Raw genomic sequence first — 23,554 nt, 5'->3', positions numbered from 1 at the left:
GGCCATTCAGATCATGATATTCTGGTTTCAAATTAGTTACTATATGATGGGCTAAACAATAGTCTAAAGTATATAACTGGCATTTGTTGTTTAAAAAACAGCCATAGCTTTTTAGTTTCCCCTTAAGGTTGAAACTTAGTTTTATGAAAATGTATTTTTTTTCTAACATTAGAGAAGCTGGTCATGGTTTCAGTCAAGGCTACCCACTTGTGCTATTCTACAGCATTCCCTGAAAACAGCCTCCAAAATGAACATACAGTTGAAGCAGACTGTGTTGCTAACAAAAGCTATACACTCTGCTTCTACTGCTGTTAACTAGAAAGTTCCTTATTGAAATAAAATTAAATGTAGTTGTTTCATTAATGTATTAAGCAAAAATAATTTGCTGTTTCCAGACTCCCAGATACCTCAAGTATTTGCCCAATACTAGTAAATTCAAGATGTCACATTGGGAACTTATGATGGGCATTTTTCAAAATTTTTAGCATTTTATGGACAAAATATTTATAAGATTAGTTTAACATTTTTGGGAACCAGCTCACCTGGCCCTGTATAAACATCATGGGTTCAAGTCTTGGCCTTTGACTCTGACCATGGGCATAAAATGGTCTGCAGACACACCACCACGTTTCAGGCATCTGACCTCTTTTTGGAAAACATGTCCCCAAAGGCTCAGGTCAGGGAGAGGAAACCTTGGTGAGCCGCTGTTCACAGGAGGAGGCTGATCTTCTTAAAGTATGTTTCAGCTGTCGTTTCGCACGATTATATGTGTCTGGTAACCCTGCTGGAGGTTCATTGTGGTGACGGATTGATGGATGGGTGAGGGTGACGTAGAGAAAAGCTCCACTGTTCCCCCCCTGGCGTAAAGTGAGGTTGAAGCCTTTGTTTCAACCACCAGACTCACTTCAGAGGTCATTGAGTTAAGCATTTAGAGAAGATTAATTTCATGGCTGGGATTTGTTTTCAAAATATAAACGGTTATATAACAAAAACTTCCTAAAAGTACATGACAATGGTTCACTTCTGTGCATGGCCTTTACATTGTTTTTTCTGCCAACTAAACATTATTTTGGACCACTTAAACTGAATACCTGATGGGAGGATGAAGACAAATTATTGTCCAATACTTAAAAAAAACATGGCACGTTATCGATCCAGTGTAGACATTCAGTTTTCTGCTGCTGCTTTGTGGATTCTCCTCATGACCCTTAGCAGCTCAACATTCCTGCTTGCTTATTGGGCAGAAAGACTTGGAGAATGATGAGCGTGACACTGACCATGGGCAGACCCCTGCTCAAGCTGCCACGCAGTGGAAGTCCTCACACACACTCAACACAAACACGCTCATGGTCTAACCTTGGGATTCCTCAGGGTCTTCAATCCTACCCTTGACTTCAGGTCACACTCTACTCAGTGACCATCACCTGCTTTAGTTGGGTTGTTTTCTGCATCTGTCATCACAACAGTTGTAATTTTACACGTTAAATGTACTAAAAGTCATACACTCTCTCTTACCCCAGGACGCAGATTCATTAAATCAAGATCCTTTGATGTTGTATCCAAATACAAATGAATGCACTTCCCAAACTGGAGCCCCAGCTGCAAGATGTTGAGTCTTTCTAAGCAGAATTGATGTAATACATTTATTATAAATTGTTTCATTTGGAAATAAAATGGATTCTTAATTTTAGGGGTGACTTCTCTTAACATATTTATGACACTTGGTAACAGAAAGAGTTCAGTGTTTCAGTGTGAACATTTCCAGATCTTGTAAACTGAGAAGGAATTGTTTAATTGACAGGTTTAACACTGGCATTGCAATGTGACAAAATTTGCTAGAAGGGGGAAAAAAAATGCTCTATAAAGCAATTTTCTTAGCATTTGTACTCTTCTCTCTGTACAGTAACTCTCTTCTTTTATGGACATGGAGAAAGTTTACAAGCTGATTAGTGCCAAGTTAATGTTCCACCTTAATTTGCTCCATGGCTTTCAGTTTTCCATCCAAAATTCTTTCTACTGGCATGGCTAATAAAACAGCCCGATGTCATCAAAACTGTGCTGTGTGCATGATCTCTCCTGACAAAGCCCCATATGAATAAAATTGAATGTCAATGAAGGGAATGTGAGTGTGTCCTGTAACTATAGTGTAAAGCTGAATAATCCGTTACACATCGTTCCTTTCATTCTCAATTTTTTTATGTTATTATGCAGAATATCCTCAGCTCCAATTATGGTACGTTGGACTGTCAGCGCCTGTATCTAACCCCAGTCATTATGTGTAGTTTGCAAACTGGGTGGAAAGATTTTATCCGGTTTGGTTGATGACAGGTTTGGCAGCATATTTTGCTGATGGAAATGAAATGGAAAACTGTGACTTCTTGTGGAAGTGTTGTGGGTGCTCTGTGTGATTGACTAATTGTATTCCTGGTTCATGTTGGAGTTTACAGCTTAGAGGTAATGATGACAACATATTAATACAGCATCTTTCCTTTTGTCCCACTTAATTTATCACTGGATATATTTTGATTCTGTTTTTGGACATATATATATTTTACCTTTTCATTTTCTTTGAAGTTGGTACTATGGAAACCAATTGAAGGCTGGAAACAGCAAACACAGTTTCGTGCAGTCATTCTCAGGCATTTGAGCACTTTCCACACTTTTAAAAGTCTGATCCAAATTTATTCATGGAAGACATTCAAAACTTAATAAGCTGACAATAAAAGGAAGACACATTCTTTTATCGTCATTACTTCCCTAAAAGATGAGTGTTGTTTTAACCGAAACACTATAACTTGACTGACCTTTTTCATTTAATCTGTTTTAGTTTTTATTCATGCTAATTTCTGTTTTTAAATTTGATTTTGATGACGGTTGGATTAACTTTGTCTTATTTTTTCCCGTTAGATGTGAATGAATGTGAGGAGACCAATGGAGGCTGTGAGGCTCTCTGTTGTAACACCATTGGAAGCTTCTACTGCAGGTGTCCTCCCGGACAGAAACTCAATGATGACGGCAAAACATGTCAAGGTCAGTACAGTCTTGTATTTCTTGTAATTTAGTTTTGCTGTTTCATTTTAAAGGGGCAGTCTACAGATTTTACGCACTTAACGCATCACGAGTAGCATCATTATTAGCTTTGGAGGTAGAATTAGGGTTGTTTTGTTATTTGTGTTACAAATTTAAAAACTTGGGTAATTACCAGACAGGGAGGGTCAAGAGAGGTCATAAGGAAAGATGATTTCAGGTTAAATTATGGAAAATGGAGGATTTGAGATAGACTAAACGTATATTTTAAAAAAAATAAAAAAGTCTCCTGCTGGTGTCTCTTTAACGTTTATAAGGGGCAAAAGAGGGATTGTGACCTGAAGGCAGGAACACCAGGCTAGCAGAATCCATCTGAGCAGGGAAAGTATCCGCCCCTCATTACCACAACTGAGGTGCCCTTAAGCAAGGCTTGTAACCACAACTGCTCTTTTGAGGGTTCTGCAGATCAGACTGTGGTCGTGCAAGGCTGCTCCCATGCAGGAATGTGTGTGTACATGAGTGTGTGTGTGTGTGTATGTGGTCAGGGCATTCAAAGAGTTGGGTGGCACCTCCCTGAATAGATGATGTGACAGCAGATTTGATGGGATGTATGGAGTTCTTCTGGTTATCATACCTTTCAGCTTTCATGGTTTCTGATACTAATTAACTGGTCTAGCTGAGAACATTTTCTGTCTGTTGGTTCATCAGTTCTGCATTACTGCTAATGTTTTCTCAATATTTTCTCGAGTAAAAATGAATCTTCTAAGCACAAGTTGTCATCCCCAACATATTGTCACACTATTGTTCTTTGAAAATTTATCAACATTACACTTTATTTTGTCTGTTTTACACAAAGCAAATTGGTAACATCTCAGTTTATTTTTAAATCTCACCTCAATGTTTGTGGCTCTACTGTGATTGGCATCCACAGCAGCATCCTTTATTCTGTTTACTTGCTTCTACTTATGTTGCCATTCAAACAGTTTATTTTCATTTCCATTTCAGTAAATGCAGATCCTGCGCTCAGTAAACACCAAAACAAGATCATTTTAACTCAAAAACACAGCAGTACCAGATAATCTTTAACTTTTACACTAATGATGAAGAAATTATTTTGGCTTCTGCTGCTTCATGTCTCAGAGTATCAGTGGGGAAAAGTGTAGCTACCAGTCTATAATGCATCTCTAAACCACAGCTCACCAAAACTGGGCTTCTTCCTGACATTTCCCCACGAGATTTATTGTCTCTCCATCATAGTTTGATGTTTCTGATTATGGAATCTCTGCAACTGGTTGGTTTAATCAGAATAATGGTTCCTCTGTGCAGCAGCCAAACCAAGAGGAGAAACGCTCTGCAGTGTGGCTGTCTGCTGCGGGAACCAGAAAGAGATCTGATCCAGGTCACGGTTATTAGGAGAGCTGATGTGAACATTGTCACAGCTGGCTTTCATAGCTAGCTGCCCTTTGCCACTGATGTATATTGGAGGAAAGCAGCTACCCACAGCATTAATGTCCTAATTGTCTGTAATTGGCAGGAGTCCTAACAGAGGTAAAAGAAGCTGGCTGGAAGCTTTCGATGTTGTAGATGTTTAAGTTAGAGCTGTGTGTGTCCGTGTCTCTGCAGAAAGTGATCTGCCTTCTATTTACATGACAGCCTGAAGCTCACAGGGCTGCAGAGCAAAGCACTTGAGTCTAGATGAGAGACAACTTCTGTTCAGTTAGCTGTGAAGAATAAAGGATTCCCTGAGTTGGACCGTACACAGCCACATTACTACTTCGGGGGAATCCTGTTCTCGGTAACATGTTAGATTTCTTTCAATGAAAGGCAATTCTGTGGGATGTTACTATGTGACAGTGGTGGCATGAACAAAACAGGAACAAATACAGCCTTTGTTCTGTGCGAATATAATAACAAAATCCTGTGCAGACCTCCTCTCATGCTCCTGGTCAAATTCCTTTTTGTATTTTCTTTTTTCTCGGACAGTGCAGCATTGATAGAAATGGCGTTGTTTAACGTGGAAGAGGCCAACATTAACAGCCATCATGCGGAGTGCAGTATGTGTCAACATTTTAGCTGTCATGTCAAATGACCGTTGCAGCTCAGATCATTACAAGGTTGAGGGTGGGATTAATGCTCTGCCAGTGCTTGGCATCTGTCTAATAGTGAGGAACCAAAATCAACAGTTATTAGTTTCTCTTGTTAACTGAGAGCAGAGCAGAGCGGAAAAGATGCGCTTCTTTACTGGACTTTTTTGCTATCTTATCCACATTTCTTTTCTTTCTCCGAGTTATTTTACACTATGGCTACAATCCTATTATCTGTCTTCTTGACTTGTACAGGCTGCTTTTCTTCCATACGCGGCCGGCATCACTGTCCACATGATTCAGACGTCTTCGCTATTATACATTTTCTGTGTGCAGAGTTGCATATGCTGGAATGTGGTGTCATAAAAGCTGTCAATATCGGTTCCTGCTGGTCTGCTTGAGCTTGAGTACTTCTTGGATGGTTGTGGCGTGACTGAACAGGTGTATGTCAGAGAGGCTTTACGGCTGCATTACGAAAAAGAAAAGTTATAAAAGTGAAGCTCACAGTCATTGTATCCTGCAGAGGTCTCGATGGGCCATTTCTCTAAAGATCGAGGAGGGTATACCGACCATGAACTTGGCCTGCTCTTTATAAGTTCTATTAAGTGCATTGGTGTCCTGCTCCTGTGTTCATATGCATGTGTTGGCAACAGATTAAAGAGTGGAGTGCTCAGCTCCCGAATAGAAAATTTCACTGTACAGCTCATTCCATTCTCAGATGTTTGGATTAAAAATACTGAATTTGACTTCTGGCACTTCTTAAAATTTGGCGTTGCATTAGTGGCAGTTTTTGTTTTTTTTCCGATACATGTCGGCATGAAAAGAAAAATATGGACAGCACATCCTTTAGTCTGTTCACATTCTTTGTTCTCCAATACCTGAGGTATGTGCCCTCATAAATCCTCACATATTATTCTTTGAAGAAACAGTCAAATACAGTTGACAATTTGTGAAATGTATAAATCATTGAGAAAGGAATTGATCACTGTCGGCTGATAATATGCAGAATTATTTGTTTGTAGTCCATACAGTAGTGGACATTTGGAGAGAGACAGGACGGGGTGAGAGGGAGGTGTTGAGCAAAGTGGGAAAGAAAAAGAGGAGGGAGAGGAGGATCTATAATGTGATGGGCTTTGGTAGATGGGAGGGTGAACCAGACAGAGCGATGGAGGGGAGGGAGACAGAATAATCAGGAGGCAGAGGGAATAAGAAGTAGTTACCATGTTATTTCAGATTAGTAGTCTTTAACACAGGACTGGTCATTCATTGAGAGATCATAGTTAATACGCTTAATGCAAATGTTTAGATAACTTAGTTTTTTCACAGATAAATAGACATTTTAAAGGCGAAATTTGTATTTTGAATATTCTGTGTCACGTCATACTTCAGCAATGCCTTTGCTGTCAGGACAGTGGATTTTCTTTTTGGGGGTCATTGAAGCGACGGCATATCTGACATCTGCTGCAAACTATCCACACAGCTACTATAGAAGGATTTGCTATAGACCCCACTGTTACCATGGATACAATGGCTACAACGTTGGCTACCTGGCTGCGGGTAAGTGATAATTTCACAGTCAAAATGTAGATGAAGCATCTCTATTGCTGTTGTCAGTATGACTACATTATTTCTTAAAAGTTGAATAATGAAAAGTTAAAATTTCACATGTTGGAGTCATTGTAAAATAAAATAAATTCAAGAATTTAATTTTCTCTTCTTCCGACAAAGTTATTTACAGTAGTAGTAGTTAAGCTAACCCTCTGATAATGTGTCTGCTGTCTGGCACTGCCCAGTAACCTTAGTCTCTGATCAGAGCAGGGGAGGATCGCTTTTATCAGCAGAGATTAGCGCACATGAAGACATGAACTACGAATCATGAGAGACGTTTTCTAATGTTAACAAAAACAGGGCTAAATACAAAATACTCTCTCGATAAATTATGTCACTATTATGACTGAATATTTCTTTTCATGTTTGGCTTGACTGTGCTCAGGGATAAATGCACGAGACATATTTTAAATTTATGATTACCATATTGCTGATAATCCCTGTGGTCTGCTACGTTGTTAAGATGTCATTCCTGGAGATAAATCAAGACTGTTTAGAAATAATGTATCTATTGCGTACAATAAATAAAAGACCAATCGTAAACCGACCAAAATAGTTTTCCATTAGGACGACACCGTGCTGTAGGTGGCTATGGGCTAAAAAATTAATGTGCCCTCTGTGAAAGCCAACGGCTGCTGAGGCTTTGGCTCGAGCTCAAGGAGGATCATGATCTGGACTTGGAAACTGGGCTGAAGGGGATCCGCTGACTGTGTGCTGCAGTTGACAGACTAACAGCAGCTCTGCAGTGCTGGTCCCGTTTTATGAAAAACCAAACCAAAGGACAGCATGCAGCATGGATGGAAAAACGAAAAGGAGGACTCCTGCCAGCTTTCCTGGATGAAGTGAAGCTGGAGTTTGGCAGCAGTGCGACAAAGAAGAGGAAAGTTTAGAATCTCATTTCTGCTCCAAACACTGTACTGTGTTTGAAGATGTTGTGGGATATTACTGGAAGTAGAAGAGTTCAGCTGAAGGATATTTCTATAATTTAGCTTCTTGGGCAGGTTTTACAGCAACCACAAAGCAAGTAAATTCCAGTCCCTTTATGCTGCTGTCCTGCATTTTGGTCCTTATCCTAATCCTGTCCTTGGTTTTACGATGAAGCCCAGAATCAGTTTTTCATGTATCATATTTTAACCACAAAGATTTTGTCATTTTCATAATTTTACAGCACTGCCTTTTCTCCATCATGTACTATAACATCAGGGTGACAGAGTTTGGGTCTTGTAAAGACCTGATTTATGTGTAAATTACAGGTCGCATACTGTGGGAGCATGAAGACAGTGATGTGATGGTGTTTAATGTGCACTGTGAGGCTCAGATGAAGGTTGTCCAGCCACCCCGCTGCCTCCATCCCACTCAGCATGACAGGAGCTCTTTGGAGGCCAAATTTTCTTTGTTACAAAGACTCCGAGATTAACATTCATATGTCTCTCTGTGGTCCACAGAAAGCATTACTTTAGCTGCCATAGTCAATATTTTCAGAGAGTGAAACCAATGACTGTGTGAAAGTGTAATGGGGTCACTTGTAATGATGAATCCACAGATACCTTGCTGTCTATGGAGCATTGTAGCTTCTTTCAGCTTATTGTTTTGGTTTTCTGGCCGCAACCTTTGTTTCCAGACACAAGAAGCTATTTCAGTAAAAAAGCTCTGATAGACCCACAGTACCTACCTGCCCGTAGCAAAGCCAAACAAAATTGGTGACTATAGCTGTGGAAAATGATGGCTAGTTTAGCAGCTAAACACACAGGTATTTACTCAAATAGAAGCGAGTGAATTACAGATATGTGCAAATTTTGCTCCATCCCTTATCAGGTTGCACCCTGAACAGCTTCCCAGTCCATCACAGGGTTTACACATTCACACTGACAATGTATTGTGCTCACATTCCCATCGATTGGCAATTTAAACTTTCCAATTTACCCTAACGGGCACATTTCAGGACTGTGGGAGAAAAATACACTGCGAGGCCATGAAGGCTACAGTATTCATGAATTTATGTGAAAGTTTTTCTTTCCATTTATGGAAGAAGACTATTTGTTTTTTGAGGGATGTGGGGGCAGGGGGGATTTTACACTTTGATGAATGTTAAGAAGTCATGATAGGGTTTGTTAATGCTAAACTGTCTAATGCCTTGTTTACAACACAGAGCCCAAAGAGAAAATAGATGGTCTGTGATGAGACTTGCAATGTTTCACAAATTCTGTACTTCACCAAAACAAATAAAATTAAGACAACTACATAAAAATAATATTTATCTTTAGGAAATCATATTAATCAGCTACTTTATAAAACCTCTTCCGAAACACTTTCTCACAGGAATTGAAGTGAATTCTTGAAATAGTTTGGTGCTGAAAATAGGTGCCTGAAGTCAGGACTGTTCTGAACAACACATTTCTCAGCCAGACATTTAATCTCGCACTGAGTAATAGTATTTTATGATGTGCTAGCTGTTTTTACAGCGATCGACCAGCAGCCAAAACACATTCACACCCCACTTTTTAATGTGTCACATCACATGTTGCAGTCAGCAACATTTCCAGTAACTCCACTGTGATAACTTTTGTAATCTTTAAGCAAATGAGTGACTTGTCACCATCTTAGAGGTGACGTGGTTTCACTTAACGTCCTATTTTTTTTTTTTTTTTATCACGGCAGACAGGCTGTTAGCAGAAGTCCAAACAGAGCGGGGGCTTCATAAATCAACTCAGATCTCACAGGGGGTATGCTGTGGAACTAACTAAACAATTTATTAGTCTTTGACCCCTAAAATAAGAAGTGTTTAGTAACACGGTTTGTTTCATCAGAAGTCTGGTCACACAGCCAGCCGATCATGTTTCGCTCACCACTGTTTTCTCAGAGGAAGAACCCCCTTATGTTATTTGTTTACTATCCACATGCTTGGCTGAGAGGAATGTGTGTGTTTTGCATCCTCCGATTTAAGTTTCCATATGTTTGCTCACCCAAGGGACTTTGACAAGAGGAGCAGGAATTTAAATTTGGTTTTAAATGTTCAGTAGTTGTTACCACATGGAGGATATGTTTGTTTGAGCTGCAATGCACTTGTAGAGTACGCTCCCTTCTCATCCATCACCCCCTCGTTTCCTGGGGTACATCTTTATCCTAAAACCTGTATTAAGTTCCTCTCCTAGTTTGGCAGCTCCTCTGGTCTTTATTTTTGTGAACATATTTTTTTCTTATAATGAGAGGATTTAGTCAAATTGCACTAATTTCTCTCTTTTTCTCTGCTTTCGTCTTTCCTCTTTTCTCCCTCCTTCCCTACAGATATTGATGAATGCCAGGTTCATAATGGAGGCTGCCAGCACAGATGTATTAACACCAGGGGCTCCTACTACTGTGAATGCCACCCGGGCTCTCGACTTCATGTGGACGGCCGCACCTGTCTTGGTGAGTAATGTTACAGCTTTATGGCACTGATTGTATTGTACACGCTGGGAAAAAGAACACGAGTGCACACTGAAACAGCTCTGCAGAGTCACAGTACTATGATCAATGTGTGGGTGGGCTGCATCTATATCAAGAAACTATGAATCAGTAAAATGACAAGTAGTAGTTATTAAAAGATGAAAGGGATACATCAATTTTTAAAAACATAAGATCAAGTAACACGACTGACTACAACATGGTGATGGGGAGGATTTGAGCTCCTTCATTGAATCCAATAGTATATAGGCCTCGAGAGGCGCTTTGTAATGTAACCTCGCTTGTTGAATACTTACATAAACAATGAAGCACTGTTTTGGAGGAGCTGAGCTACTGGAAGGTTCTCTAAGTCTTTACTCCGAGTATTATTTTTTGGTCATTATTTCATTGAAGTTTAGCGACATATGGTTTTTGACATGGGTACTTAATCATGTAGACCACATTCATACTGTTGTAGACGACCTCTTTGATTCTGACAAAACGCTCTATTGTGGGGTTGTTCAAATAACATTTGCTGTTAAAGCCACATTTAGTACACCTAATGCACTTTTTCCTTTCAGTGGATATCTTGTGCAAAGCCAATTTGGAGCTTTTTTCTGTAAATGAATCAGCTTCAACTTACATCCTGTCCTGGACAACATCTTGAGCATGGCTGCAGCTAATGATTATTTTCATTTTTGCTTAATCTGCTGATTTCTTTCTCGATTGTCTGCTTTTTAGAATCATCTGTCAATAGGCAGTTTTCTAAACTCATCAGTCTCGTTGCTAAATGGCTCGTTTTGTCCAACAATCAAGTGACATTCAGGTTATAATCACACTAGTCAAAGTAAATCAGCATATTTTTACCAAATGAGCATCTGAAACTAGGGCACTTGTAGCCTTTTTCACCGATGCATTTCTTACACAAATAATTCCTAAATAGTTTGCAGGTCACGGTCGCCTCCAACTCTGTAATCTTTGTCTGCTCTCCCATAAAATGCCCCAAAAATGGAAATGAAAATACATTTTCACTATCAACTTGTTAAATTTTACTTAAAGCAAAGCTGTGTAACTTTTAGGAAAATAGAAAATATAATCTCTCTCTTACAAGTGCAAAGTTTAATGCATAAGCAACAAAATAAACACATTTGAATTCAGCGTTGCCGTAATTGTACTAATAAAACAAGTAGTTTACAGTCACTAATGTTCTTATTTTACTGACATGACTGATTGTTGACATTATGACTCTACTTCTGTAACTGTTGCTGTCCTTTAGTATTTACCATTAAACTGTAATCTCCATGTGTGACCGAAGTGGCTGCGGATCATTGCATTCTTTACATATTCTCACTTAAAAAGTCTTTCTGCTGAAAACGTTTGTGTGATGTGATTGAAAGTACCAGAAAAGCAACTTAGTGGACCTTGTGATAAGATTCTTTTGTCTGGAGCTTTTTTTTTTTTTTCCAGGGGGTTGATACGCAGCTCATAATTATGTGTCTACCTTGAGATTTAGTGAGACTATCAATTCAGACAAAGATGAAATCAGGACACATAATGGATGCTCAAGATATTCACCATCTATATGTTCTATGTCTACTTACAATTAAACGAAGTGACACAGTCATTATGATAAGGTAGAAAACTGTGGTATCCATGTCTATGTAATTATGAAGCCTCCATTTTTCCCTCCATTAAATACTGCTCATGTGCTGACGCTCACATAAACCTCATTCCTTCAATCTGTGTGATAACCTGTCACTCAAACTCTGCAGTGTTTACCTCATACCTGCCATAGCAGAAACATTAACTTTAGGTTTTTCAGAAATAGCTGGTATGAAAAAAAGTGTATAAGCCTGGCGCTGGTTTCTTCGGTCAGGAATATATACAGAATGTCCTCTCTGACATTTAGAGTGGAAATCATGATGCGTTTCTTGGCTTCATAAAGTAAAGTTGTTACATTGTCTTATAGAGCAGAGACCTTATAGTGGGGACCCATCTGTCCCTGAGAGGCTCTTGTGTGACAGTTGTGCATGAGAGAAATGGACTGATTGCACTAATAATCACAGTGCACATGTGGGCTGACTCCCAGGCGAAGCTGATCTGTGATGGTGCATATCCATCTGCTGGCAGTTGTGTTAAAACTGTGCAGAACCACGCTGCAAAATGTGTCCATGTTCACAAATGAACATAGTACTCAACATTTGCTGCCAAAACAAGTGAATAAAAGGATTTCTCAGTTTTTCAGGATGCACCAAACAGCATGACCACATGCTGAATAAAGGACACCAAATACCAATCAGCACATAATCATGGGGCTAAAAGAAGGGAAGTTCCATCTCTGCTCGTCTTATCCAGCTCTTGATCTGCCAGCAGAGGTCAGATTTATCCCACACACTTAGCGTGTAGCTGCATAATATTTGAGCTGGAAACCACTCTGTGGTTTGACATATACTTGAAATGGATGAAACTTGACTCAAGCCTCTGAGTATGAAAAACACAGTCTTTGAGAACACCAGGCTGTTTGGCTCTATGCGTTATTTTCTCTGAAGTAATCCAGATTCATCTGTTGCTACAAAGAAGAAAACACTGAGAGGGCAGACCATTTAGCTCAAACTGACCTTAACCTAATCAGTGCTATCCACCACAGGCACCCTGCCATTCAAGTCTTTCTCTGATTTGTAGCCCTTTTGTTGAGATGGATCTCGCATGGCTCAGAGCATAGCAACTCTCTGATTTATTCTGACTTTCCTGTTGGAATGTCAATATATAGCCTCTCTGAGAAATAGTCCTGTAGATGTGACATTTCAGTCATTTCAAAAGCCTGAAAGACTAACACGAGACTGCAGTTTGAACTGATTTGTGTCTGCAAAGATGCGAGATTTTCTATTTTTTTTTTTCTGTCCATGCATCTCAGTAGCTCTACTCTTTTGTCATTTCACACTGTTTTTTTTCTTCTTCTTTGTCTTTACAGCTGTCCATTCTTGTGCCATCAGCAACGGTGGATGTGAACACTATTGTGTGCAGCAGTCTTCTGCTCATTTTCGCTGCCGCTGCAAGCCAAATTATGTGATGGAGGAGGATGGCAAGCACTGTAAACGTGAGTGTCCATGTTTTCAAACTCTGCTGTAAGGAAGCTCTAAATACACATAAACATATGTCCCAAGACAAAAGGGAGGAGGAACACTAAATGGATAGGTTACTGAGGAAAGAGGGCCAATAAATTGAGTGCTTTGGAAGATCAATAAGGTGTTATTCTGATGTTTTAATCATACTATTAAAAACACATTCTATGCATCTGCTGCCAGGTGTAATTCTCTTCCAGGATGTCTTTGCTAGAATATGATTAACTGTCACTCGTGGAATAAGATATTAAATTGGAATGAGTCACAGCAGCCTTCATCATTATTTTTTTTTCTTAAATTATTGTTTTAATGTCCTTGCTTTTAATCTCATGATCTCTGAGGCCGTGCAGTTGAGTAAGGTTCTCTGGAAGTTGGAAATTATACATAAATGTATTTTTAAATGACTGTCTTTTAGGCGCTTTTACTTTGTAATTGTTGGCTGTGAACAGCTTCCTGTAATTCTTGCAGAGCTGAAGGTTCTCATCCCAGATGCCAGACAGGCTTACACAAGTCAAACACACACACACAGCTATGCAGAGAGAACAATGGTAAGAGATGAGGTGGAGGTTCAGGATGGATTTAAAGCTCTCCACATGCTCTGCATTAAAATGCAGGAGAGTCACTTTTTTTTTTTTTTTTACAGTTTTCTCCTCCACTGTGCCTGAAGCGTTTCTCACTGAGTTACACCATGTGGGTTTATGTTAATGAGTGTGTGCTTTTTTGTGTTGCAGTGCAGAATCCCTGTGCAGATCAGAATGGAGGCTGTATGCACGACTGTCGTGTTGATGGCGGCAAGGCTCACTGTGACTGTAAAAATGGCTACATCCTGGCTGAAGATGGGAAAACCTGTGAAGGTAAATTCACCAGTAACGGTGTGAGTGGTATTAATGCAGATCAGTAAACCAAGTGTTGAAAATGTTTAAGGAGAGACAAACAGAAAACAGTTTACAAACATCTGCACACATTTCTGTGACATTTTTACCCAGTGTGGGCTCATTTTTCACGGACCCGGTGAGTCCTGCGCCTCTACAGAAACAACTCAATCATGGCTAGAAGTAGTGGGGACTCAAAAATGTAGATTTTTGTCACATGACTGCTGGTCTCAGCTAATTCATTCAAGGCTTCAAAGTTGTGGTGCATAGCACAGATTTTAAAAAAAATTTTTTTTACAGAATTGTGATAGTGCAAACAGTGCAACATTTTTAATTAAACATTTACAATAAAATCATTTTAATAAGATATCCTTATTTTAAGCCTAGATTTGGTTACTTCTTCAGACAGAAGCATTTGGTGCACATGATTAGTTCCACAATTGTTGGAAATTTGAAATTCAGATGCTAATTTATTTTTTTTACAGTCTATGTCTATGATAAAAGGTGTAATTTTGGCATTGTTTTATTTGTTATAATTTTTACTTTCTAAAAAATAATAATAATTATAAAACAAGCCTTTCAGTCCTGCTCGCAGATTGTGGGGTTCAGAGGTTTAAAGTTTGTTTGTCCATGTCAAGACTAGACTTAGTCTCAAGCAGTAAAAACAATAGAAAAAATGAAAAATTTGAACATCTATATTTCAACCTAAACTCCTGACAAAGATCGTTAGATACAGATGACGGCTTTAAAACTCCTAAATGATCCATGTTGTAAAATTGTTCGGTCAGTTTCTGTATTTGTGGCCAAATTTGAAAAACATGAGAGAAAATTTGATCAGAAATGAATTTACTTAAGATAAAAACGTAATGATGAAAAGAAGAATGACTTTTTTTTATTAATGAAAAGATGCAGAATTTGGAAGCCAGGATTGTCATCGTCAGTATTAGTGTGTAAAAGTAATCTTAATAGTTTTCAGGTGCAGACAGGGACTGATTTTTGAGAAGCACACATTTGCAAATATACAGGATGCATTTTTTTTATGTATTTTTCACCAGATATCGACGAGTGTGAGACAGAAGTGGCCAACTGCGCTCATGGTTGCCACAACACACTTGGCTCTTATGCCTGTGTTTGCAACACGGCCTATGAGTTGGGATCTGATGGAAAACAGTGTTACAGTCAGTATAATCCTCGTATTTTATTCCATGTGTAGAATCCTGATGTTTAGTAATTTTGACATATTTGACTCCGTTTATTGACGCACATTTTGATCTCACTGTGAACTAAAGGAATTGAGATGGAGATCGTGAACAGCTGTGAGAACAATAATGGCGGATGTTCACATCAGTGCCAGCATTCAACTGGTGGGCCTGTTTGCTCCTGTAACCATGGTTACAGGCTAGACGACGACCTCAAAACTTGTGTTGGTAAGAGACTAAAAGACACATAACTTATAAGAACATACACTATACTCATGCATTAAATCGGCACTCATTTACTTTAAGTTAGAGTTTTATGTGATAGTGTGTTATTAAATTGGTGTTTATGACATAGTTACAATTACTGTAGGGTTCTGATAGCTATTTTTTACTTTGGATCAAGTTTGTAAAATACCAATAAAAACTTTGCACGTATTGTAGTAGTTTATTAAATCTCTAAGACAAAGTACAGTAGATAACTGAGGTGTTCCTCGTCAATGACTTTGAGGCCTTACAGTTACTGTGACTGGTTTTGATTTAGGGCTCACAGCAGAAGATGTTTTCTGTTTTTCGTGTTCAGTTTGTCTATTGTTCTCGATAAGAATAGTTTGTAAGTGTAGGTCATCCTTAAGCTAAGGAGTAAATATGTATATAACTGTACCTGTGAAAATGGGAGTTTTCATCATTGCTGTATTTGCTGCAGAGGACTGCTCGGTGTAAATGCTCTCCCTGTACACCAGAAGAGAATCCGGACTCTTTCATCCCTTTGTGGATTTGCAGAGCTACAATATGTGGTGTCAAACTGCTCCTCTAGTCAGGAGAGTGGAAGATAGTTTTTAGAAAACAGGACTGAACATTTAGTAATACAAGTTTTGTAACAGACGGAGTAGGAGTTAAATATTGAAGCTCATTGCTATCATCCTTTATTTATAACTTTACCCTTAAAAGGCTGTTAAGCCTGTACAGTTAACATTATCTCATAAAGTGTTTTTCTCAGTGAGCAGGGAATTATATCACTGCAGTTAGATCATAATTTCTGTTTTCCTGCTCGTTGTGTTTGGCAGATGTTGATGAGTGCGGAGAGCAGAGCTCCTGTTGTGAGCAGGACTGCACCAATTACCCCGGGGGTTATGAATGCTATTGCTCAGCAGGATACAGACTCAACTCCGACGGATGTAGCTGTGATGGTAAATTTAATCCCTCAGTCAAAATATGGATGGCACTTATGCTTTTATGAGACAGAATTTTAATTCCTGGGAGAGTTCCAGTTGGACAGACACAATGTTGTCTTTGTTTTGGTGAGCACCACCAAATTACTTCATGGCTTTTCTCGGGTTTTCTGGTGTTTAGATGTAGATGAGTGTCTGGCCGCGAATGGTGGCTGTGATCACACATGCCAGAACAGCGCCGGTTCTTTCCAATGTTTTTGCCGCCGGGGTTTCCGTCTGGACGACGACCGGCAATCATGCATCCGTGAGTATCCGCAATCATGTTAAAGAGAGTGGGTGAGTGGGAATCACACCAGAGGCATTCCAACAGAAAACCTGGCAAACTGTTGCTGTCATACTGCAAAAAAAAAAAAATCCTGTGCACCAAGTCATTTAGACAAGAGCTTAAAGAAAAAAAAAGACTTAAGGTAGGAAAATCTCATCGACGTGCAGTTAAAGTATGAAGCAGAGATTCTCACTGTTACACCAAGTTAGTATTTTTGCTGAAATTATATAATTTAAACAAATATTTCTTATCCAGCCTCAAATACACAACTGAAAGGATCAGGTGGGGGAGGGAGGGATAGCATTCCTGTAAACAGTCACACACAGAGTCACTTGCATCCAGTAACAAACTGTAGTAAAATATTTAAAGAGCCTTGAAGACATGCTATCTTATAAAAGTTGAAAAATGTTCCACTTGTTTTGAAGGAACAACTTTGAGATTCAAATCTCTGCAACATGTGATGTACGTAATAACCATTTTGTGAGATTAAATTTTGAATGTGCAATTTACTCTGTTTTTATCTCATTGCAGCTCTAGAAGATGCGATCGAGGCCCTCTCCAGCGGAGGTGCCATCGAGCTGCCTCTTATTCAACCCCAGCTCACTTTGCTTCAGGACTACAGCCAACCCTTGGAGCGCTATGACGACTATGAAGATGATGAGGGGGAGCTGAGAGCTGAGAACAACCTGGCAGAGAAATTTGGTGAGTTTCCTCCCGAACCATTAATGTCTCGTTATCATTAACAGAAAACGTGTATCTGATTACCTGGCTCCCGTGAAGCTGTCTCACAGACTCATTTAGTGAAGGCAGGACCAGACCACATGGTGGGGGTTAATTGCTTTGCTTCATGCCTCCAGACTGTTCGTACATACAAAGAAACCACCACAGTTTCACTGGCAGGAATGCTGAAGCTTATATGGCCTATCGGTGGGTTGGAATCTAAAGCAAGAAGTCAAAGGTTGTTGAACATGGAATCTAACTTCACTGAAAGCTGACAAACACTACTGACAAAGTCATGCCAATTTCAATACAATTAAATGAACAATCGCAGGGGAGAGCAGTCCATATTAATTTACTGTATTTGGAGTTTGGAGTCAGTGTGAGGCTACAAGATTATTTTTTTTTTGTGTGAGGGTTAAATGTCATGACAAATGTAATAAAATCAATGTGTAAATCTGAATAGTCATGAGTGTGAACATTGCTGTTTTTTGGAGTTAAGGGGCCTGTTTTATTATTCTGTTGTTTTCAGTGTGTTTGGATGACACTTTCGGCAGTGACTGCAGTTTGACGTGTGACGACTGTTCTCATGGAGGAAAATGTAACCTGTGGAAAAATGGCTGTGATTGCCCCGACGGGTGGACAGGCATCGTCTGCAACCAGAGTGGGGATCGCAACACACACAGATACTTCTTAAACTCACAAACAGCTGTGTATAGCTGCGTGGTACTGTTCCAGGTTGTAAAGTCAGTCTCGAGAGTTTAGCAAAGATAAACCTTTATATATTTCAATCCCACAGCGTGCCCCGAGGGATCATTTGGTAAAAACTGCTCCTTTCCCTGTAAGTGTAAAAATGGTGCCAGCTGTGATCCCGTTGCTGGAAGCTGCCGCTGCCCTCCTGGTGTCAGTGGAGACTTGTGCCAGGATGGTGAGTTGCTTCTTTCTATCACAGACAAATCATATATTTCTGATAAGATGTGATGTAATTATCTCAGAGTGGTTGTCTGAATTGTACTGAGAAGTATTTTTTTGTCTTCAGGTTGTCCTAAAGGCTTCTATGGAAAGCAGTGCAACAAGAAGTGCAATTGTGCAAACACTGGACGCTGCCACCGGACCTATGGAGCTTGTCTGTGTGATCCTGGACTCTACGGACGCTTCTGTCACCTTCGTGAGTCCCACTGCTTACATGCACATGACCAGCTTTTCATCGCTCACCTCCAAACTGTAATGTAATTTGCTTGCATTACAAATATCTAGATGGAGTAAAATCAAGCTTGAAAATATTAATATTGTGGCTATAACGGTGTAATGTCATATCCGATTTCTTTCCGTGCACCGTGATGTGAAATCCTCCCATCCTCAATCTTCCATGTCCCATTTCCCTAATTTTCCCCCTTCAGCGTGTCCTAAGTGGACCTTTGGACCCGGCTGCTCGGAGGAGTGTCAGTGTGACCAGCAAAACACCCTGGAATGTCACCGTCGCCATGGCACCTGTGTCTGTAAACCCGGTTACAAGGGCAACACCTGCAAGGAAGGTGAGCATGCAGTCCGTTTTGAACAGATATGTAAAAAAAAAGGAAAAAAGTAGTACATTCTCCAACACCTGCAGACAAACACTCAAAGGAAAGGGAAAAGAGAAATTAAAAAAGTTGACGAAGAAAACGCAAGCCAACATTTTCTGTCTTCAGTGTTTATAGTCACCGAAATACAAATATCCACACTGATGTAATCTGGAAATGTCAAATGAGTGTGATTAAAGAAAAAATAACTTCGACAGGTCAAATGTAGATAATAATACCTTTCATATTAAGCCACATATATCAGCTTCTACTATGGGTTGGATTATGGTTGAGCAGAACAAATTCATACAGCGTGATGTCCAACCACACTAGAAATCCACAGCGTTTAGCTTCTAATGGCCCACCTCAGAGGCAAAGTGAAATTCTGGTTGTCCTAGAGAGGGGGGACACTTGATATTGTTCAATATAAAGATCATGGTGCACATTTTCAGAAAGTCTATCCTGGGTAGCATTCAAGGTGTTGCCAAGTTAACATGAAAAGTGACAGAAATCATTGTGTCAAAAATTAAAGAGAGAGAAATTCAACACTTGGCTCCTCTCTCACCTACGTACACCCGCCAATCAGCATGAAGTGGGTGTGAATGTTGCATCATGGGTTTAGGAAAGTTACAGAAATGGTAAAACACAGACTCCCCTCATCTGAAAGATGTGAGGGTTTCCAGAGTGTTTAAACCATCCAACAAACAGCTCTGACGGAGAACAGTGGCCCCTGAAGTTACTGCCGAGTTCATTTGCTTTCTCATATAATCAGTGGCAAATTTACAACGTGAGTCACATAGACACGTACCGTTTATAGTGATGTAATTATTCAGAAACAAACCATATAACTGAGCCACTTAATAAAAAACAAGGAGGGGGGGGGGATGATTTCCATGCTCTCTTAATGTGGTAAGTGACAAGAACGCTCTGTTATGTCTCCAGAATGCAAACCAGGTACTTTTGGAGCCGGCTGTGAGAAGAAGTGTGCTTGTCCACCAGAAGTGTCATGTGATCACGTGACTGGAGAGTGCCAACGCAAATGCCCTCTTGGTCGTCACGGGGAGAACTGCGATCAAGGTAGACGGCTGTGAAAACGGCTCGCTTTTACATGCTTTCAGGCTTATTTGTGTTGAGACAAATCCTTCTTGCATGTCCCGTGTCAGACTGTCCAGAGGGAACGTTTGGACCAGGCTGCGTCCATGCTTGTAACTGCAGCGGTGCCCCATGTGATAAAGTGACGGGTCAATGCCAGTGTCCATCTGGCACATCAGGAAAGCACTGTGAGAACTGTGAGTGCCGACACAAGAGCAGATTTACAGAATAAGCTAACAGTTTTACGTGGTAACAATTATAAAAATAATCATGATCAATCTTTCGCAGTGTGTCCGGAGGGTTTCTGGGGTCCCGGCTGCTCAGAAACCTGCCCAGTTTGTGAGAATGGCGGCCTGTGTGATAAACACAACGGGTCTTGTAACTGTCCTCCAGGATTCATGGGAGGATTCTGTCATAACTGTGAGTAACAGCAGTGGGCATTTTTGGGAAAGTTTCTATAGCAACAGGAATTAAACAGTCAACCAGAAGAGGAGAATGGCAGCACTGTGGAATATTAAAGTGATGCAGCTTGGATGTTAAATGAAGCAACATGCTAGAAGACAGAGGAGTCGTTTTTCTCCGGGGTCATTAGCTAAAATCCTTCAACCACCTCATGCATATTTTTCCTGGGAAGATCAAATATGATTCAATTTCAACCAACCACAGCCTCTTCCAGCCTTCGACAGCTGAAATGGCAGTGCGGAAACTGTCACGGCAACTTGCTTCTCGTGCAGTCTGGTGGAGTTGGTTATGGTAGATTAGTCTTGATGTTCTAAATATTTTTTCCCTTGTGCAGCATGCCCGACTGGGCATTTCGGTCAAGGGTGCCAAATGAAATGTGTTTGCGAGAACAATGCTCGCTGTGACCCAGTGAGTGGGCGGTGTACCTGTGCTCCTGGCTGGACCGGACACAACTGCAGGAAAGGTAACATTACTGCGGATCCCTGCTGCCGCAAAGTAGCATGTACCACAAAAGCTGATAAACTGAGCCCTTCTATTTGACAAATAACGAGTTTCCTTGATGTGTCTGACACTCAAATACTTTTTCTGCAGCCTGTGATGCAGGACACTGGGGAGCTGACTGTGCACAAACCTGTGACTGCAGAAACGGAGACGGCAGCTGTGATGCTGTCACGGGCCAGTGTAACTGTGAAGCTGGTTTCACTGGGAAACACTGCCATCAGAGTACGTTGTTTTGTTTTTGTATTACAGAACTCAACACCTTCATTTTGCATTGATGTTAAGTTACTATGTGGGCAATTTGACCAAATTTAAACTTCTTTTATGTTATAATAACTGATATATGGGATTAAAAACCGTGAATGTGAAAGAACCAAAACAATCTTCCACACAGTCAGTCATTGGACTCACTTTATCAACAATGTTTTTGTGCGATAAATGTGTGACGACTGAAACGTCATTAATAAAGTAAAGACAAGTATGGAGGATATTTCGGTAATGATTTAGATTACAGTACAATGTACAGTGGAATTAATCCAAATTAAATACTTAATACAAAGTCATACTACAGTATGTCGTCCAAAATGTTTATAGTAGTCGTACCATCAGTGGCACAGTGGTTAGCGCTTACGCCTCACAGCGAGAAGATTGTGAGATCAATCCCTGCTTGAGCCATGCATGGCAGGGAAAAAAAAGAAAGTCATACCATTATAATAAAGTTATACTACTAAATGTGAAAAAAGTCGAACTACAGTCGTACAAATACGAAATCATTTTGGACGACATGCTATAGTACGACTATAGTACAACTTTTTTTCACGTTTTGAAAGACATGCCATATAGTATTAATTTTTTTTAAAATATTTTGGACAACATGCTATTATAGTATGACTTTTTTTAAATTATTTTGGACGACATGTATGACTTTTCTTTCAGTTTTCGGACGACATGCTATATTATGACTTTTTTTTCACATTCTGAAAATTGGTGAAATATAAGTATTGATTTTCAGTCCCTTCATCCATTAGCAATGTGTGTAGTTGTCATTCTGCACATTGTAATTCTTTGTGCCACCACCAGTAAAAGTTTAAAATGTACGCATAATGTCTTTAATATTCTGTTTAATATCCCAGTTTTCTTTCAGTTTCAAGTAAAGTTATTATGTGTTGCATTTTACCGTTTATTTTGATAATACATTATTTTTGTATGATTTCATAACTGTGCTGTTGTGTGTGTGATTTTTCCCTCAGAGTGCCCAGCAGGTATGTTTGGTCTCGGTTGTCGCCATCGGTGTCAGTGTGACAACAAGGCGCTGTGTGACCACGTGAGTGGAGCTTGTACCTGCCAGGTGGGATGGACAGGAACCTTCTGCGAAAAGCGTACGAGCAGCTCCTTGATCATGAAGCCAAATTCACCGACTGAATATGTTAATGTGTTAGTAACAGGTAGTCCTTTCATCTGTGTGTGTTCCAGCGTGTCCTCAGGGTTTCTACGGTTTGGACTGCCAGGAGAAGTGTTTGTGTCTGAACGGTGGGAGCTGTGATCACGTCACTGGTGTTTGTTCCTGTCCTGCTGGTTGGATCAGCTCCATCTGCAACCTGAGTGAGTGACAGGTTCACCAGAGAAGATTATTAAACCGACTGATGCTGCCCAGTGTCGTTCAAATAGGTGGAATCAGAAGCTTGGATACTTTCTATCAGGACACGACTGTCGCAGATTCACAGCAGTGAGAACATCTTTCAAAACGCTGACTCACAGTAGAACAAAAACACGCTTGGTTTCAGGGTTATTTGGGAAAGCCCAGCCCAGTCACACATGAGAAAGTACCAATTTGATGTTCCCCATGCTGAGACCTGTATTACTTACCATACACTGGAATTTCCACTTTTGATCAGCAGAGTTCATCAGGAGGTAATGATATTGTTTGTCTCTCTCCTGGCAGCATGCCCAGCGGGTTTCTATGGGGAAGGATGTAACCAAACCTGTGGCTGCCGTAACGATGGCATCTGCCACCCGGCCAGTGGGCAGTGTGTGTGCAAGTCAGGCTGGACCGGACCCAACTGCACAGAGGGTGAGTTTACACAACAGAGAAAAGTGATTATCTCTATGACAGGTAAAGAAGAGGTCACATGATGGTTTTGTCTATGTTTTTTTTTTTTCTCCAAGAATGCCCTGCAGGGTTTTATGGAGCGGACTGTCGACAGCGATGCTTATGCCAGAATGGAGCCACCTGTAACAAGACCAACGGAAAGTGCATATGTGCCAGTGGATGGACCGGCACAGCCTGTGAACTCGGTAAGACTCAGACAGGCTGTGAGTAAGAGTCTCCGTATGTTACCACTAAACAGCATAAAGGGGGATAAAAAAAAGAGGGATTTATTAGAACTTGGGTCCTAG

The 23,554-nt window shown here is 40.2% G+C and overlaps 1 protein-coding gene across 1 annotated transcript in view; it reads left to right on the top strand.

The window, feature by feature from the left end:
• Window positions 1-23,554, top strand: part of megf6b (multiple EGF-like-domains 6b) — a 55,900-nt gene that overhangs the window by 23,758 nt on the left and 8,588 nt on the right. Inside the window, exons 4-25 of the mRNA XM_069146024.1 lie at window positions 2,908-3,030; window positions 10,005-10,127; window positions 13,114-13,239; window positions 13,996-14,118; window positions 15,192-15,314; window positions 15,426-15,563; window positions 16,400-16,522; window positions 16,686-16,808; window positions 17,361-17,531; window positions 18,079-18,210; window positions 18,346-18,474; window positions 18,586-18,714; window positions 18,947-19,081; window positions 20,048-20,182; window positions 20,269-20,394; window positions 20,486-20,617; window positions 20,994-21,122; window positions 21,251-21,382; window positions 22,408-22,536; window positions 22,631-22,759; window positions 23,100-23,228; window positions 23,324-23,452. Of these exons, the coding sequence (XP_069002125.1) occupies window positions 2,908-3,030; window positions 10,005-10,127; window positions 13,114-13,239; window positions 13,996-14,118; window positions 15,192-15,314; window positions 15,426-15,563; window positions 16,400-16,522; window positions 16,686-16,808; window positions 17,361-17,531; window positions 18,079-18,210; window positions 18,346-18,474; window positions 18,586-18,714; window positions 18,947-19,081; window positions 20,048-20,182; window positions 20,269-20,394; window positions 20,486-20,617; window positions 20,994-21,122; window positions 21,251-21,382; window positions 22,408-22,536; window positions 22,631-22,759; window positions 23,100-23,228; window positions 23,324-23,452 (2,868 nt within the window). The remainder of the gene's footprint in view (window positions 1-2,907; window positions 3,031-10,004; window positions 10,128-13,113; window positions 13,240-13,995; window positions 14,119-15,191; window positions 15,315-15,425; window positions 15,564-16,399; window positions 16,523-16,685; window positions 16,809-17,360; window positions 17,532-18,078; window positions 18,211-18,345; window positions 18,475-18,585; window positions 18,715-18,946; window positions 19,082-20,047; window positions 20,183-20,268; window positions 20,395-20,485; window positions 20,618-20,993; window positions 21,123-21,250; window positions 21,383-22,407; window positions 22,537-22,630; window positions 22,760-23,099; window positions 23,229-23,323; window positions 23,453-23,554) is intronic.

The sequence above is a fragment of the Embiotoca jacksoni genome, unplaced genomic scaffold (assembly GCF_022577435.1).
Source record: "Embiotoca jacksoni isolate LCO1_2020_lvr unplaced genomic scaffold, fEmbJac1.0.p SCAF_1, whole genome shotgun sequence".
Taxonomy (NCBI): Eukaryota; Metazoa; Chordata; class Actinopteri; family Embiotocidae; genus Embiotoca; species Embiotoca jacksoni.
The sequence above is the reverse complement of the archived record's forward strand: the minus strand, read 5'-3'. Positions and strand labels throughout refer to the sequence as shown.